This window comes from Suncus etruscus, chromosome X (genome assembly GCF_024139225.1).
Source record: "Suncus etruscus isolate mSunEtr1 chromosome X, mSunEtr1.pri.cur, whole genome shotgun sequence".
Lineage (NCBI taxonomy): Eukaryota > Metazoa > Chordata > Mammalia > Eulipotyphla > Soricidae > Suncus > Suncus etruscus.
Window position 1 is genome coordinate 103,047,313 of NC_064868.1, and position 12,523 is coordinate 103,059,835.

The 12,523-nt window shown below is 43.3% G+C and overlaps 1 protein-coding gene across 1 annotated transcript; it reads right to left on the reverse strand.

Annotated features, from left to right (window-relative positions):
- Positions 1 to 482: 482 nt before the first annotated feature.
- On the reverse strand, positions 483 to 7,935 carry ARHGAP36 (Rho GTPase activating protein 36). The gene is made up of 11 exons (XM_049766725.1): positions 7,683 to 7,935; positions 6,348 to 6,413; positions 5,608 to 5,855; positions 5,058 to 5,250; positions 4,738 to 4,793; positions 4,351 to 4,501; positions 3,729 to 3,877; positions 3,441 to 3,617; positions 2,951 to 3,048; positions 2,714 to 2,820; positions 483 to 722 (listed from the first exon to the last, which is right to left on the reverse strand). The coding sequence occupies exons 1-11, from the start codon at positions 7,933 to 7,935 to the stop codon at positions 565 to 567; spliced, it is 1,656 nt and encodes a 551-aa protein (XP_049622682.1). The 3' UTR covers positions 483 to 564.
- Positions 7,936 to 12,523: the final 4,588 nt, after the last annotated feature.

Sequence of the window (12,523 nt, forward strand, 5' to 3'; positions counted from 1 at the left end):
GCTTGAAGAGCAATTGGTCTCAATTATTTGGGAAAAAAATATCCTGAGGTGGTGGGGTTGCTGTAGGAACATGGCTCTGAGTACATGTGATATGGTTAAGCATTAATTGTAAGCTATCAGGATGGCTGAATTAACATCCTACTGTGCCTCTTGAGGACATTTCCAATGGAGCTCTAGGGAGGAAGTTAGAAAAACATGCAATTCCCTTTGCGGGAGGGAAAGCACCTCGAGATTTGTGAGCTTCCCTGGGACAGATGTTTACCACAAATGTTACAACAATTAAGAAAGGGCTGCAGTGAAAGAAATCCAGGATCAGGGATAAAAGAGAAAGGCATCATAGCACCAGGGAGCCTGGGAATGACACAGAAACATCTATCCTTTCACCAGCTGAAGAGACCAAGCAGCTCCTGTGAGGGGACTGGTAGTTTGGAATACTCAGCCTGACCCGAGCATCAGGTGAAACTCCTTCTCACCATCAGATCTTTACCTTCAAGAGTTTCATGTGACATTTCAGGTCTACTCCTGCCCTTTTCCCCTGTCCGGCACCATATAGAAGGAAAACATCTAAGCAAAGAAGTAACCGATGCCAGTTTTGGCCTCCTTCTCCCTGGACATAGGGAGCAATGGGCGGTCTTGCTCCAGAATGGGAGGATTGCCCACTCCTTCCTCATCGTCATGGGAACGGGCAGTGCCGGGAGGCACAGCTGGCTCCTCAGAGGAACCTGGAAAATAGTAACAACGTTAACTCCTTGTGTTTCTAGATTATACACTTTGCACAGCACCTAAGGGACTAAGACTTAATTTTGCACTTGGAATACAGCATAAGACAAGAAGATAGTCCCATTTGACAGATTAGAAAAGCACATTATAACAGAATATAGAGGTGCAAGTCCAGGCCCGCTGTGTTAGCTAGGAGAGAAGTAAGTTAGAGAGCAGAGTGATATCCGTGCTTAGAGCAAACGGACAATACCACTATCAAGGCAGGAAAGAGGTTGACCTCCAAGCAACTGCCTCCACCCTACTACTAGCCTAACTACCTTCACTAATAAGATGAGGAACAAAGGTGGAGCCAGGATCTTACAGAATATCATGAAGGGGAGAAAGCAGCTGACACTCTTCAGGGACACTGGGAAGGACTTGTAGCTCTCGTCTTGACCAGGCTGAGACTTGATTTTAAGGAAGGTGGTATCTACAGGAAACATGGCATCTGCCTCTTCTTTATAGTACTGGATTGACTTTGGATTCAGAATTTCTTTAGGATTGAGATCATCAGGTATTGGGACTGATTCCATATTCAATATTTCTTCAAGATTTATGGCTAGGTATGGCTCAGGGTCCGGAATTGTGTTGAGAATGGAGACATCTTCAGATTCTGGAGTCACATTGTTATCTGCATCTTCTTCAGTATCATTGGCTTGGTCTTTCTGGTGATCTAGAAATTTACTTTGAATGTCAGAATCATCAGACTCTGAATCCATATTAGAAATGGCATCTTCTTGAAGGTTAGCATTTTCTTCAGGTTCCTGGATATCACTGACATCTGAAGCTTCTTCATATGCTGTGGTGTCTTCAGCATCTAATTCATTATATAGTCCCTCACTCTCATCTGAGGAATCTTCCTGGTCAGTAATGTCATCAAAATCTGAAACACTTTCAGAACTTGATAGGATAAGGAGAGATGGATCTTCGTCATGGTTGGAGTCTTCATCAGAGCTTTCAATGGCATCAACTACTAGACTTCCGTCATATTGTGCATTTTCTGAAGCATCTGATATTTCGCCAATATTAGGATCTCCAAGATTTGAAGCTTCATCAAAATTAGGATCTTCATCAGCATACAAAATTCCATTAATTTCTGGGAAATCTTCATGATTTGTGATTTCAAAACCACCAGCAAGAAGACCCAGAGCTTCATCAGCGGAAATATTTTCAGAATCTGCAATTTCATTGGCCACTGGTACTGCTTCATGTGCTGGAAGATCTTCAGCATTTGGGACATCATCATTTGGGACCTCATCAACAGCTGGGACCTCATCATTTGGGACCTCATCAACAGCTTGGACCTCTTCAAGATTGGGGTTCTCTGGATAACCTGGGTTTACATCAGCTGAGGCATTTGGAAAGTCTGGGGATTCATCAGAATTTGAAGCTTCATCATCATTTAGGATTACATCAAGATAGGGAACTTCTGCAAGATCAGGATTTTGATAATTTGCAAAATTGAGCCCTTCTTCAAGGTTCTGATTTAGATTTACTTCAGGGTTTTGGATTTCTTCTACTTCTGGGGCTTCTTCAGGTACTGGATCTAGAACCATATCCAAATATGCTACTTCTTCCAAACCTGGGGTTTCAAGGAATTCTGGAATTTCAATATCAGGCTCCAGAATATCTTCAAGGGGAGGAAGGTCATCAAAATTCAGAATATCATCATCATCATCATCATCATCATCTTCTTCTTCTTCTTCTTCTTCTTCATCAAGCTCTGGTATGCCTTCAAGGTGTGGAACTTGAATATCAATATCATTTGATATCTCAAGATTTTGGAATTCCCCAAAGACTACTCCCAGATCAAGATATTCAAATTCTTGCTCTTCGTTAACTGGCATGTCTTCAGAGGACTCATCTTCAGCAAAGACCTGGCCATCATGAAGGGCTTGACCCTCACCATGGGACTGATCATCAGCAAGTGCCTGACCTCCAGCAGGAAACTGACCTTCACCAAATGGATTGCTTGGACCTAAGACAGCAGCACGAATTTCAGCAGAGTTTTCCACGGGATCAGAAAGTAAAGCATCCTCTTCCATCTTAATCTGAGCACTCCTGTATAAAAATAAATGAGAATGTAAATGTATTTGTATACTAGGGTTAACTAACAGAAGAGTGTGTTTGGAATGGATGCTTTCATGAATTAAGAACAAATAGAAAATAAAACAAACAAGAAAATACTCACTGAATCTTCCGCAGTCTCCTGCGTCTGATAAAATCAATGACTTCAGGGCTGGACTTCCACACACGCTTAGCAACCTGCCTCTGAATATGAGGAGGTACCTGCAGAAAAAATAGCAATGTTAGCCTAATCAGACAATTTGGTTTTTCTTTTTGTGTTTATTTTTATTAATACATTTTATTTTAATCACCATGAGATACAGTTGCAAAGCTGTTCATGATTGAGTTTCAATCATATAATGTCCAGCACTATCCTTCAACAGTGCACACTCCCTACATTTCCCACCATCAATGTTCCTAATTTGCTTCCTGCCCTAGGATAGCTTTTTCATTTATATTCACCTCTCTTAATTATCCAGGACTATAACGGGCCCTCTATAAGAGAGGACCTGTTCTATACTGGAGAGCTTTGTTACTGCTTTGGCTACCCAGAACTCAACCTTATTTTGTGAACTGAGATCTGTGAAATAAATATGGCCAAACATGCCACTTACCTGGAACAGGACACCCCAGTTATCGATCATGGCGCGAACCACATTAACAGAAGCAACATAGTGGTCAATCCCCAGTTTTGTCTTCCTTGATTCTCTTTTGCCAAATCTTCCCTTCTTTAGTAAGGCAGATCCAAACACCAAGGCCAAATTGGTAGAAGTCATCCGGTTGCCCAAAACCTGAAAAACAGAAAGCAGAAATGAATTTAATTTGAGGTCATAAAAGAAGTTGTATAAATATAAATGTTTCCCTTAGGCCCCTCTCCCCCATATTTTCCCAAAGATACTCACCAGTTGCCCGTCCATGTCAATCACATCCTCACAATGTTCAGTGACACTATGGAGTACCTTTAAGAGGCGCTCAAGGGTGTCACTGTGACACGGAGGCATGAGATAGACAAGCAACTGGAGGGCAGAAAGCTGGTCTTGTGGCTTCAAGGCTGCAGAACACAAGAGAAAAAGAAAAAGAAAAAAAATGTTTTAATGAACTTGCCTTGACAGGAGTAGAATACCGAAAGTGATGCAGTTCTGTTTCCAAATGATTAAGTTATAAAAATAAATTACATGGGCAGCTTATATATATGCTCCTTGCCATAGCACTGCAGCTTAGCATGTGCTCCTATCAAAATCAGATCTCCCCCTATAAAATCTGGGTTCTGTAGAGGACACACCAGTTTCAAGTAGCTCTAGAAAAATTTCCACACAACAGGTGTATAATGTTTAAAGATAAAAGGTAATATAATATTCAGAGATACAAGAAAGTAATCTGGTGAGGGGAAATCATTTTATGATATTTATTCACTCTTACTTCTTGGCAGTTATGTAGCCTGACTTCTGACACTAAACCCATACATTCCCTGAACTTATTTTCTTGTTCCTTGCCTTTCCTTACAAGGGGGTGTAGAAGACTCACTGGCTGTCAGGAGGAAGGACATGTGCAAATCATCTGGCAACAGAGAGTCTTTCATGTCACGAAAAAACTCTGTAAGGAGTGCAGCCACATCGTGCACATTCTGAGAGTCATCCAGCACTACATCCAGACCTTGATCAAATTCTTCACGGAGCTATAAAATAGAGAAAGATCCCATCAGTCCCACACCCCACTCTTGCAATATGGCATCCTATGCAATATTAAGTTATCTGGGAATATTTGTTGGAGGGGCTGCTGAGTGAGAGGCACTAAAAAGAAATATTATTCTTCCCACAACCCTTGACACTATCCTTGGGTCAATGGAGATATCCTCCCCTAAACCTGCTATTTCTCATTCAAGGAAGAAAAGTATAATTATAATCAACTCACCTCACGCACTCTCTCCTCAGAGTAATCTTCACTGAAAATACCCACTGTGCTTAATCCTGAAGAAAAAAAAAAAACAGGAGGATGCTAAGTTTATCCCACTGCCTTTCTCTTGGCATCTCCCCTCTCCTCCCCTTCTACATCCCCATTCACCCCAACTTCCAGTGGTGGAGAGAGAGAATGATCCTTGCCCTGCATACTTTCACTCCCATCCTCCTCCCCACCCTTCCTATCTCTCCCCAAATTCTAGTGCATTGCACTTTCTCTTTGAACTGCCTCCCACCATTATTCTACCATCATCATGTTGACACCCCTCCCCTTACCGTGCTTTTCTATGAAACTGCAGCAAACTTCCACAATCTGGGGAATTTGTTTTGCAATAGGATTAAGGCTCATCTTCCTTTGGGACCCCAGCAGGCGCTGGCCAATTGGAAAGGAACTCTTGGAAAGTTGCAGGGTTCTCAGCAGCAGAGCCCCATCCTCCAGCTCAGCCAGACTATCCACAGATATAGCACCCTGGAGAACAAGGAGGACACTTTTACGATGGGGGAAAAAAGAGGGGCCAGTCAAGAGGGGCCAATATCACGTTTGTTAGAAAAGACTTTCTCTCCCTGACAATCCCACTAACACAACCCCCCCCCCCCGCAGCCTGCACTAGTCTTGACTCTTCTGCCCCATCTTAAGAAAGAGCCAGGAGCCTTAAAAAAGAGTGGGAGCCGGAGCGATATTACAGCAGGTAGATTGCACACACCTGACAACCTAGCTTTGACCCCCAGCACCCCATTTGGTCCCTCCCCCCCCAGAGTGTCCAGAGTGGTCCCTGGCCACCACCATCACCCACTCGCCAAAATAAAAGTGGAAGGCTGAACTCACTCGACGACCACGACGCGTGAAGTCCTGGGGCAGCGCTGTCCTGGCCCACCGGCGGTGGCTGAAGAAGTTCTGTAAGCTTCGGAACATCCTCTGCGCCACGTTTCCCCGACGCCGGCGGCGGCGGCCTGAAACCTGACTGTTTTCTTCTTCCACCTGCATCGCAGCCAGGAGTTCCAGATGCTGACGCCGTGTTAGCTCGTTCACCAGCACCTCTTTCAGAGAGACGCCGAACGTCTTGAGCAAAAGGACTGGGGAGCCAGGAAGAGAAAGTCTGAGAAACAACGAAGCTTCGCCGTGTAGATGAGTAACTGCAGGGGCCTGTACCTCTCCCTCCCTGTGGAACAGCTTTCAGCCGGCCCCACCCCCTACAGTCACGCACCGCCCCTCCACTGGAAGCGAGTCCCAAAGATCTTGCTACGGTTTGGCAGAAGAATTCAAGTGCACACAACTACCCGGGGGGGGGGGGATCCAGGGCCTTTACATTCCAGCAGGAGGATGTCCTTTCTGCTGGGGGGAAAATGCACCCATTTAAGAGATTGAGGCAGATCTAATGGAACTGTCTAGTGCCTGCATCAGGTGCTCAATTTTCTGGCATTATCCCTTAAAGGGTTTTTTGAGTGTGGGAAGGGAGATTTTTCCCCCCGGGGCGGTGGGTACTACCCAATTTCCAAGGGCAAGGGACACCTTATAGAAGGGAGACATCCTTCTCTTCCCTAAAGAAAGTATAAGAAGCCCCTCACCTCTCTCTTGTCCTCTTAGAAGCAGAAACCACTTCTCCAAAGTGTTTGGACGGTCAACAGGCAGAGCTTTGGAGAGAGACAAAGATACATGCATTCACCCAAACACCATTTGATAAGTGACAAAAGCCTGATCAGCAGGGATGAGGAGTGTAGAGGCAAATGACTCATCTCACCCCAGGGAGAGTGTGTTTGCTGTCTCCCTGCCTCAGTTTCCCCGTTTGGCGATGCGACAGATCCTACCATCTTCCACCTAGGAGATTCCACTCATATTGAACGGAACCAGACTACCTAAGGCGCTGGATGGGCACTGCTACTATGCACCAGTCATAAGACCTAAACCCGAGACTTAAGATTTACATTGGGGGAAAGGAGGAGGAGGCTAGGAGGTGCCCCAACTCGGCAATCGGCTGGGGGGGGGCGAGTGGGAGGAGCTCTACCTGCCGCGCTGCTGTGAGTAGGGGTCGCCAAGTTAATGCGCGCGCGCGCGCACTGGGTCTGCCGTCGGCTCCCCGCGCTGCGGCGGGAGAATACGCGACACCGCAGTCCCCGTGCTCAGACCCCCACAGCCTCAGTCTCCGAGCCTTTGCCTTTGCTTCTCTTCTGAACCCCCTGCTCGCACTTCGCAACGCCCCCCACCCCACCATCCCTACCCATTCATTGCTACAGAGCCCCTAGATCGGTCCGGACCCCTCCAGATCCCTTTCCCTCCTTTCCGCAGCCCGGTTTGATGAGCTGCTCACCCCGGAGACCCCCGCTAGGCACACTGGACTTCGGTTCTGAACTGGGTACCGCGGACCCCCCTACAGAGCAGCCCAGGTGGGCACCGCTCACCGCGCACCTCCCACGGCCGCTCCAGGCACCCTCAAGCCCTTCAGCTCTCCACTCGCCCCGGAGATTGGCGCGTGTCTCTTTGGCACTCTGCTTGTCTCTGTCCCCAGCGGTCGGTTCCTCTGTCCCGGTCCTCTATCAGCATGCCCCTCTGTGTTTCATCTAAGTGGTCCCCGCACTTCACCGGACGCATCTTTCCCTGTCCTCTGTCCACTCATCTGTCCCTCCTCATCTGCCTTGTCCTCTTATTGCCCCTCAAACACACTTCCTCCCCAATTTATGACTCGGCGGCGCCACTAGTCCTTTACTTCTCCGCAATTCAAGAGCCTGCAACTTCCACTTGCTCAATTTCCCGGGGTCCTGGAGTACCGAGCAAGTCCTAAAGCAGGCAGGAGCCTCTCCCACTTTCCTGAAACCCCAACTTTTTCGTTCCCGCCTGTGGCGGCTGGGGGGAAGGGGGGGTCCACTCGCTCCAAAGCGAGGACTCCACACCCCGACCCTGCTCACCTCTCTCAGGTCTGAATTCGGAAAGGAAACGTCTGGCCAGGAGTTCTTCGTAAGCAGCTTCTTGCAGTTTCAGGCGCTCCAGCTCAGAAAGACTGTGTATGGAGACCATCTTCGCCCCGCCATTTGGCTTGTGGCCTGGGGGTCCTCCCAGGACATTTACTAAAATCATGAAAGTGGAAAAGAAGAGCAGAAGGAGCATGATTGAGGGGTATAATACTCTTGCTGCCCTCCGAAAAAGAGAGTTCCCACCCATCCTGGAGCTGGAGCGGGGTGAGAATCAAGACTGCCAGTGAGAATCAAACGGAATTGTCACTGGACCTTGTGGAGGGAACACTGAGGGGAGGGTGATAAAGAGGGAGGGAAAACTGGGAGGTGGCTTCACCTTCCAGCAGAGCTGCCTTTGGTTGCTCTCTTTAAATAAAAATTCAACTTACAAAAAATAAAAGGAAGAAAGAAAGGAAGAAAAGAAAAAGGTCCAGCCCAGAACCTACAGACCAAGAAAGAGAGAAATTGAATTTGGGCGTGAGAAAGAAGGAAAAGAAGAGAATAAAAGAAAAATAAATACATTTTTGTCACAAAGTAAAATGCAGATTGAGACCAAAATTAAAGTCATATTTTCTCATAACGTAATTAGAATATTAGTGGTGCATATGTTTATTTCTGCCCAGGTTTGGTGAAAATGTCCACTTTTGTCCAGATCAGAAACAATATAAATTTGTACAACTCTTCCAGAAAACAAGGTTCTCACACGAAATTGAGACAAACATGATACCCAGGTCTTTTGACACAGGAATTCTCCTTCTAGAAATGTATCCTAATGAAATCTTCCTACAGACAAAAAAGATCCATAAGTTATACAGTCAAAAATTAAAGGGAAAAAAAAATGAGTCCATCAGTAAGACTAGTTAGACACATTATGGAATGGCCACTATATTTAAGTACGATCACTCAAATGTGTTTACAAAAATGTTAGGTAACAAATATAATGGCTGGCAATATGGATTTTTAAAAGTGAAAAATATATATTAATTTTCAGGGAAAAAACAGCATTATACTAAAACAAGCATCATTCCTGGGCCATTTCTAATGAGGCTCCCAAAATAAAACTGGTCATCAGCAAGAAGTTTAACTTATTTTATTGACAAACCTCTTTGTTTTACGACACATCTTCCATGGTGCTCAGCACCTAATAGAGCTCTCAGTCTACACAGGAATCCCCAAAGGAAATCTCCCTGAACCCCAACTAGCACCCTTTTCTGCACAGCCTAACATCTATTATTCATTTCTTCTCTTTCATGCATTAAAAAAATTAATCAATTTGTCCATTTTGTGCTAAGTACAAAAATTCATACGTGAGAAAAAGAACGGTATTTTTTTTTCATAAAGCATTCAACAATGTAGTGAATGATACAAGGGTTAGCAACAACTTAGAAAACCTTGTGATAAGTCAATTGGCCAAGATAAAAACAAATTACTGTTAGAGGAGAAGAAAGGAGGAGGAACCATCTAAATCTGCCTGAAGATAGTGTTGGTGGTAGAGGGAGTGTACAGAAAGAACAGCTTGTGCAAAGAGAAAGAGACTAGAAGGTTATATTCTTAAAGTTATATACAGGGAATGGAAGGAGATAAAGCTGGCTAGGCCTAGATGAGATCACCAATGGCCCTGTAAGCCTTGTTAAGCATTGGACTTTCTTTTGAAGGCAGTGGGGAACTACTGCAGGGTTTTAAGCAGGGAGTGACAGAGTCAAAGCTGCAGCTTTCATAAATGTGAGAGCAGTGCAAAGCTTGTTTGGATAAACAGTCTAAAGGAGGGAGATCAGCTAAGAGGCAAGAGAATGTGACAGGAGTCACTGTCACTGAGGCTGGAGTAGGGAATAGACTTTTGGGTAAAACTAGCAAAGTTCGGGGGTGGATTTTTTGTAATCAAAGGGAAAAAATTAGAATAACTTCAAAGTTTATGATTCGGGTATGTGGATACTGGTTCCTGACAGAGAAAATAAGTTGTGACACAGAGAATTTAGAAAGAAGGAAGGTAGTCACATGTCACTTTTCTGAGTTCCCTTTTACTGTGGAGTCTTATAAAATATTCTGTGTATCTGGGGGAGCCAGGGCTTAAAATTCAAACATCAGATAAGTGACTATAACAGTAAGGAAAGGTAGGACTTTATCATTCAATAATCTATATAACTGATCTCTGCCCCCTCCAAATCTACCCCATTGTGTTTTCAAAGTTATATTTTGCTCAATATACTCAAAGATCAAAGTCACTCATGTCATAATGATGTTTGACACATAACTAAAGAGAAATACAAAAAAGAATAAAAATAATCTTTATTGAAAATGGTTAGCATGGATACACCTTCAACTACAAAACATTATCCCCTGGACCCAAAGCAAATGCCTAAGACCAATTACCAAATTGCAACCACACAGTGACAATTTTAAGTAAAAATACAATACCTAACCACAATGCCAGCTAAGTCTCTACAAATCCCTCTCTAAAGGAAATAGGTCCAAAACCTATAGGCTGATGATTTCATCCTGACACATACATTCTTGTTCTGGGTTACTTTTTAAATATTGCTTCCTATCTCCCCTTACCTGAATTCATAATGTTAAAAACCTGTCTTAGAGGTGTAGCTGTTTCATCTTATTGAGGTTATCTGATTTAATTAACCAAAGAGTATAGCTCATTCTTTCATGTAAAAATCAAGATGAAAATCAATCCTCTCCCCTCCAATAAAATGATAAGAGCAAGAAACCTCAAAACAACAGCCGAAAAAGAGAGAAAAGTCTTTGAGAAATGAGTCGGCCTAGATGCTTACAATTTTGAACGAAATCAAAGTCCCTAGAATAAATCGTTTGTCATTGCCTTCTTCTTAGAGCTATAGTGCTAAAGCTAAGAGTAGTCGTATGCTTCAGTTCTGCCAACAAAATTGACATTGTCTTGCTTGTCTTCAACTTACTGAATACCTCAGTAAAATACACAACAGAAACAGAGTTAGGAAAGCCAGTGTGTCCAGACAAGACACAGGAAGGCAGAGTGAGGATGGGGTGGGGGATAAACTGGAAATCTTCAACACCATATAGAAAGATAGAAAGATCTTGAGAGGGTTAATATCTGTTTTCTACCGATTTTGCAAGCTGACTAAATAAATAGGAGGCTCATCACAGAATAAGGTGTAAAGATGCCTCTGACTTCAGAGTGTCCCTCCAACTGCAACAATGATGCCAGAGTGATCTTGGTCACAATAAAGAATAAGAGCAAAAACCTCTGAGTTTCCATCTAGAATGCTATACATTTGTAAAAACAATATCCTTTGACAAAAATCCTTAGTAGTCATTACAGTTACAGCAAGTAGAACTGAGTTTGAAGTGAACCATTACGATTTCTTAACTGTGTAACACTAGGAAAGGCAGAGAAATTATCTGAGCTTGGAGATGTCCTCTATTAAATGGGAAAGTAATATAGTGACCACTCCACTGGTTATGTGGATGTTAAATGAAAAATGCTATGGCACATTGGCTTTGAAGAAATAATCTTGTTAGGGGCCCAAGCAACAGGTAAAGTACTTACCTTGAACATGGTTTACCTGGATACAAACCCTGGCATGACATATGGATCCCCAAGCACCATCACACACAGTGATGAAGTGCTCCCTGATTGCAGATTTAGCAGGAGACCCTGAGTATTATTGGGTGTGGTCCAAGACCAAACTAAAATCAAACCAAAAACGAAAAAAAAAAACATGTTGATTTAAAAGGTTTTTTGCAAAATACCTGACTTTAACAGAAAATATCAAGTATCAAAAGTAATTACATAAAATTACAATGTGTGAGCCTGGAGAGACAGTGCCACAGCTCCAGTGCTTGCTTTGCACATGGCTAATCTGGATTATATACACAAATCTTGAGCAGCAAAAATCAAAACTAAATAAAATAAAATATATTGAATATAGTAGGGTTTTTAGGCATTACATAAGTCATATGTATTTATATATAGTTTATGGACTACTCCGAGGTGTCTTCAGGGTTTACTCCTGCCTCTGCTCTCAGAGGTCACTCCTGGAGGACTCAGAGGACCATATGGGATCTCAGGAATCAAGCCTGGGTAAACCTCATGCCAGGCAAGTACCCAACTAGGCTATCATTCAAATTAATTTAAAAAATGTCTATATGTCTCCAAATGGCTAATTTCTAGTCATCCAATTTTACATTGTAATTAGTAAAAAGTAAAATTAATTTATATAAATATAAGTACTAAGATATTTGCATTAGAGAGAAATCAAATAAAAAGTGCAGAAAGACACCAAAACCAAGTCTCGACCATCAGGGAGGGGAAACAAAGGAGCAGCATCAAGCTTGTTGATCACGCCTCTCTCAAAGCAAGGCACAGATGGAGAAACGGATTTGCCTCAGAAAAGTCTCCTGTTCCAACATTGTGAGGATGAAAATGCTTTCAACTAGATATAAATCCACAGCCTTCACAATTCAGAGGACTGATTTTTTTCTATTGCCCCCATCAAACAGTTAGGGAAGACAGCAGTGTTTGCAAGTTTTTGTTTTTTCATTTGTGATGAAAAAATACTATTAAAAAGCTGAGATTGCAATGAGAATATCACTTGAATCTTTATAAAATGGACACTTTATGGCACCATCCAAATTTTGCTCTAATCTCAAGAGCTCCCCAGAGTATAAGAAATGCATAATGGACAGGAATTGACACCCAGAAGGCATTGCACCTACGTTACCCAAATCTCTACAACATTGACACTGGATAAAGGCATCCCCATTAATATATCACAACATGGGTAAAAAGATACAAGCATCTTGATGAAAAT

What these genes read in the sequence shown, in the direction of transcription:
- ARHGAP36 (XM_049766725.1), bottom strand. Translation starts at nt 7,935, where the DNA reads ATGGGTGGGAACTCTCTTTTTCGGAGGGCAGCAAGAGTATTATACCCC. An exon ending in TCACGCGTCGTGGTCGTCGA is followed by an intron (nt 5,251 to 5,607) that starts GTGAGTTCAGCC and finishes CTTGTTCTCCAG; the next exon opens with GGTGCTATATCTGTGGATAG. An exon ending in CAGTTTCATAGAAAAGCACG is followed by an intron (nt 4,794 to 5,057) that starts GTAAGGGGAGGG and finishes TTTTTTCTTCAG; the next exon opens with GATTAAGCACAGTGGGTATT.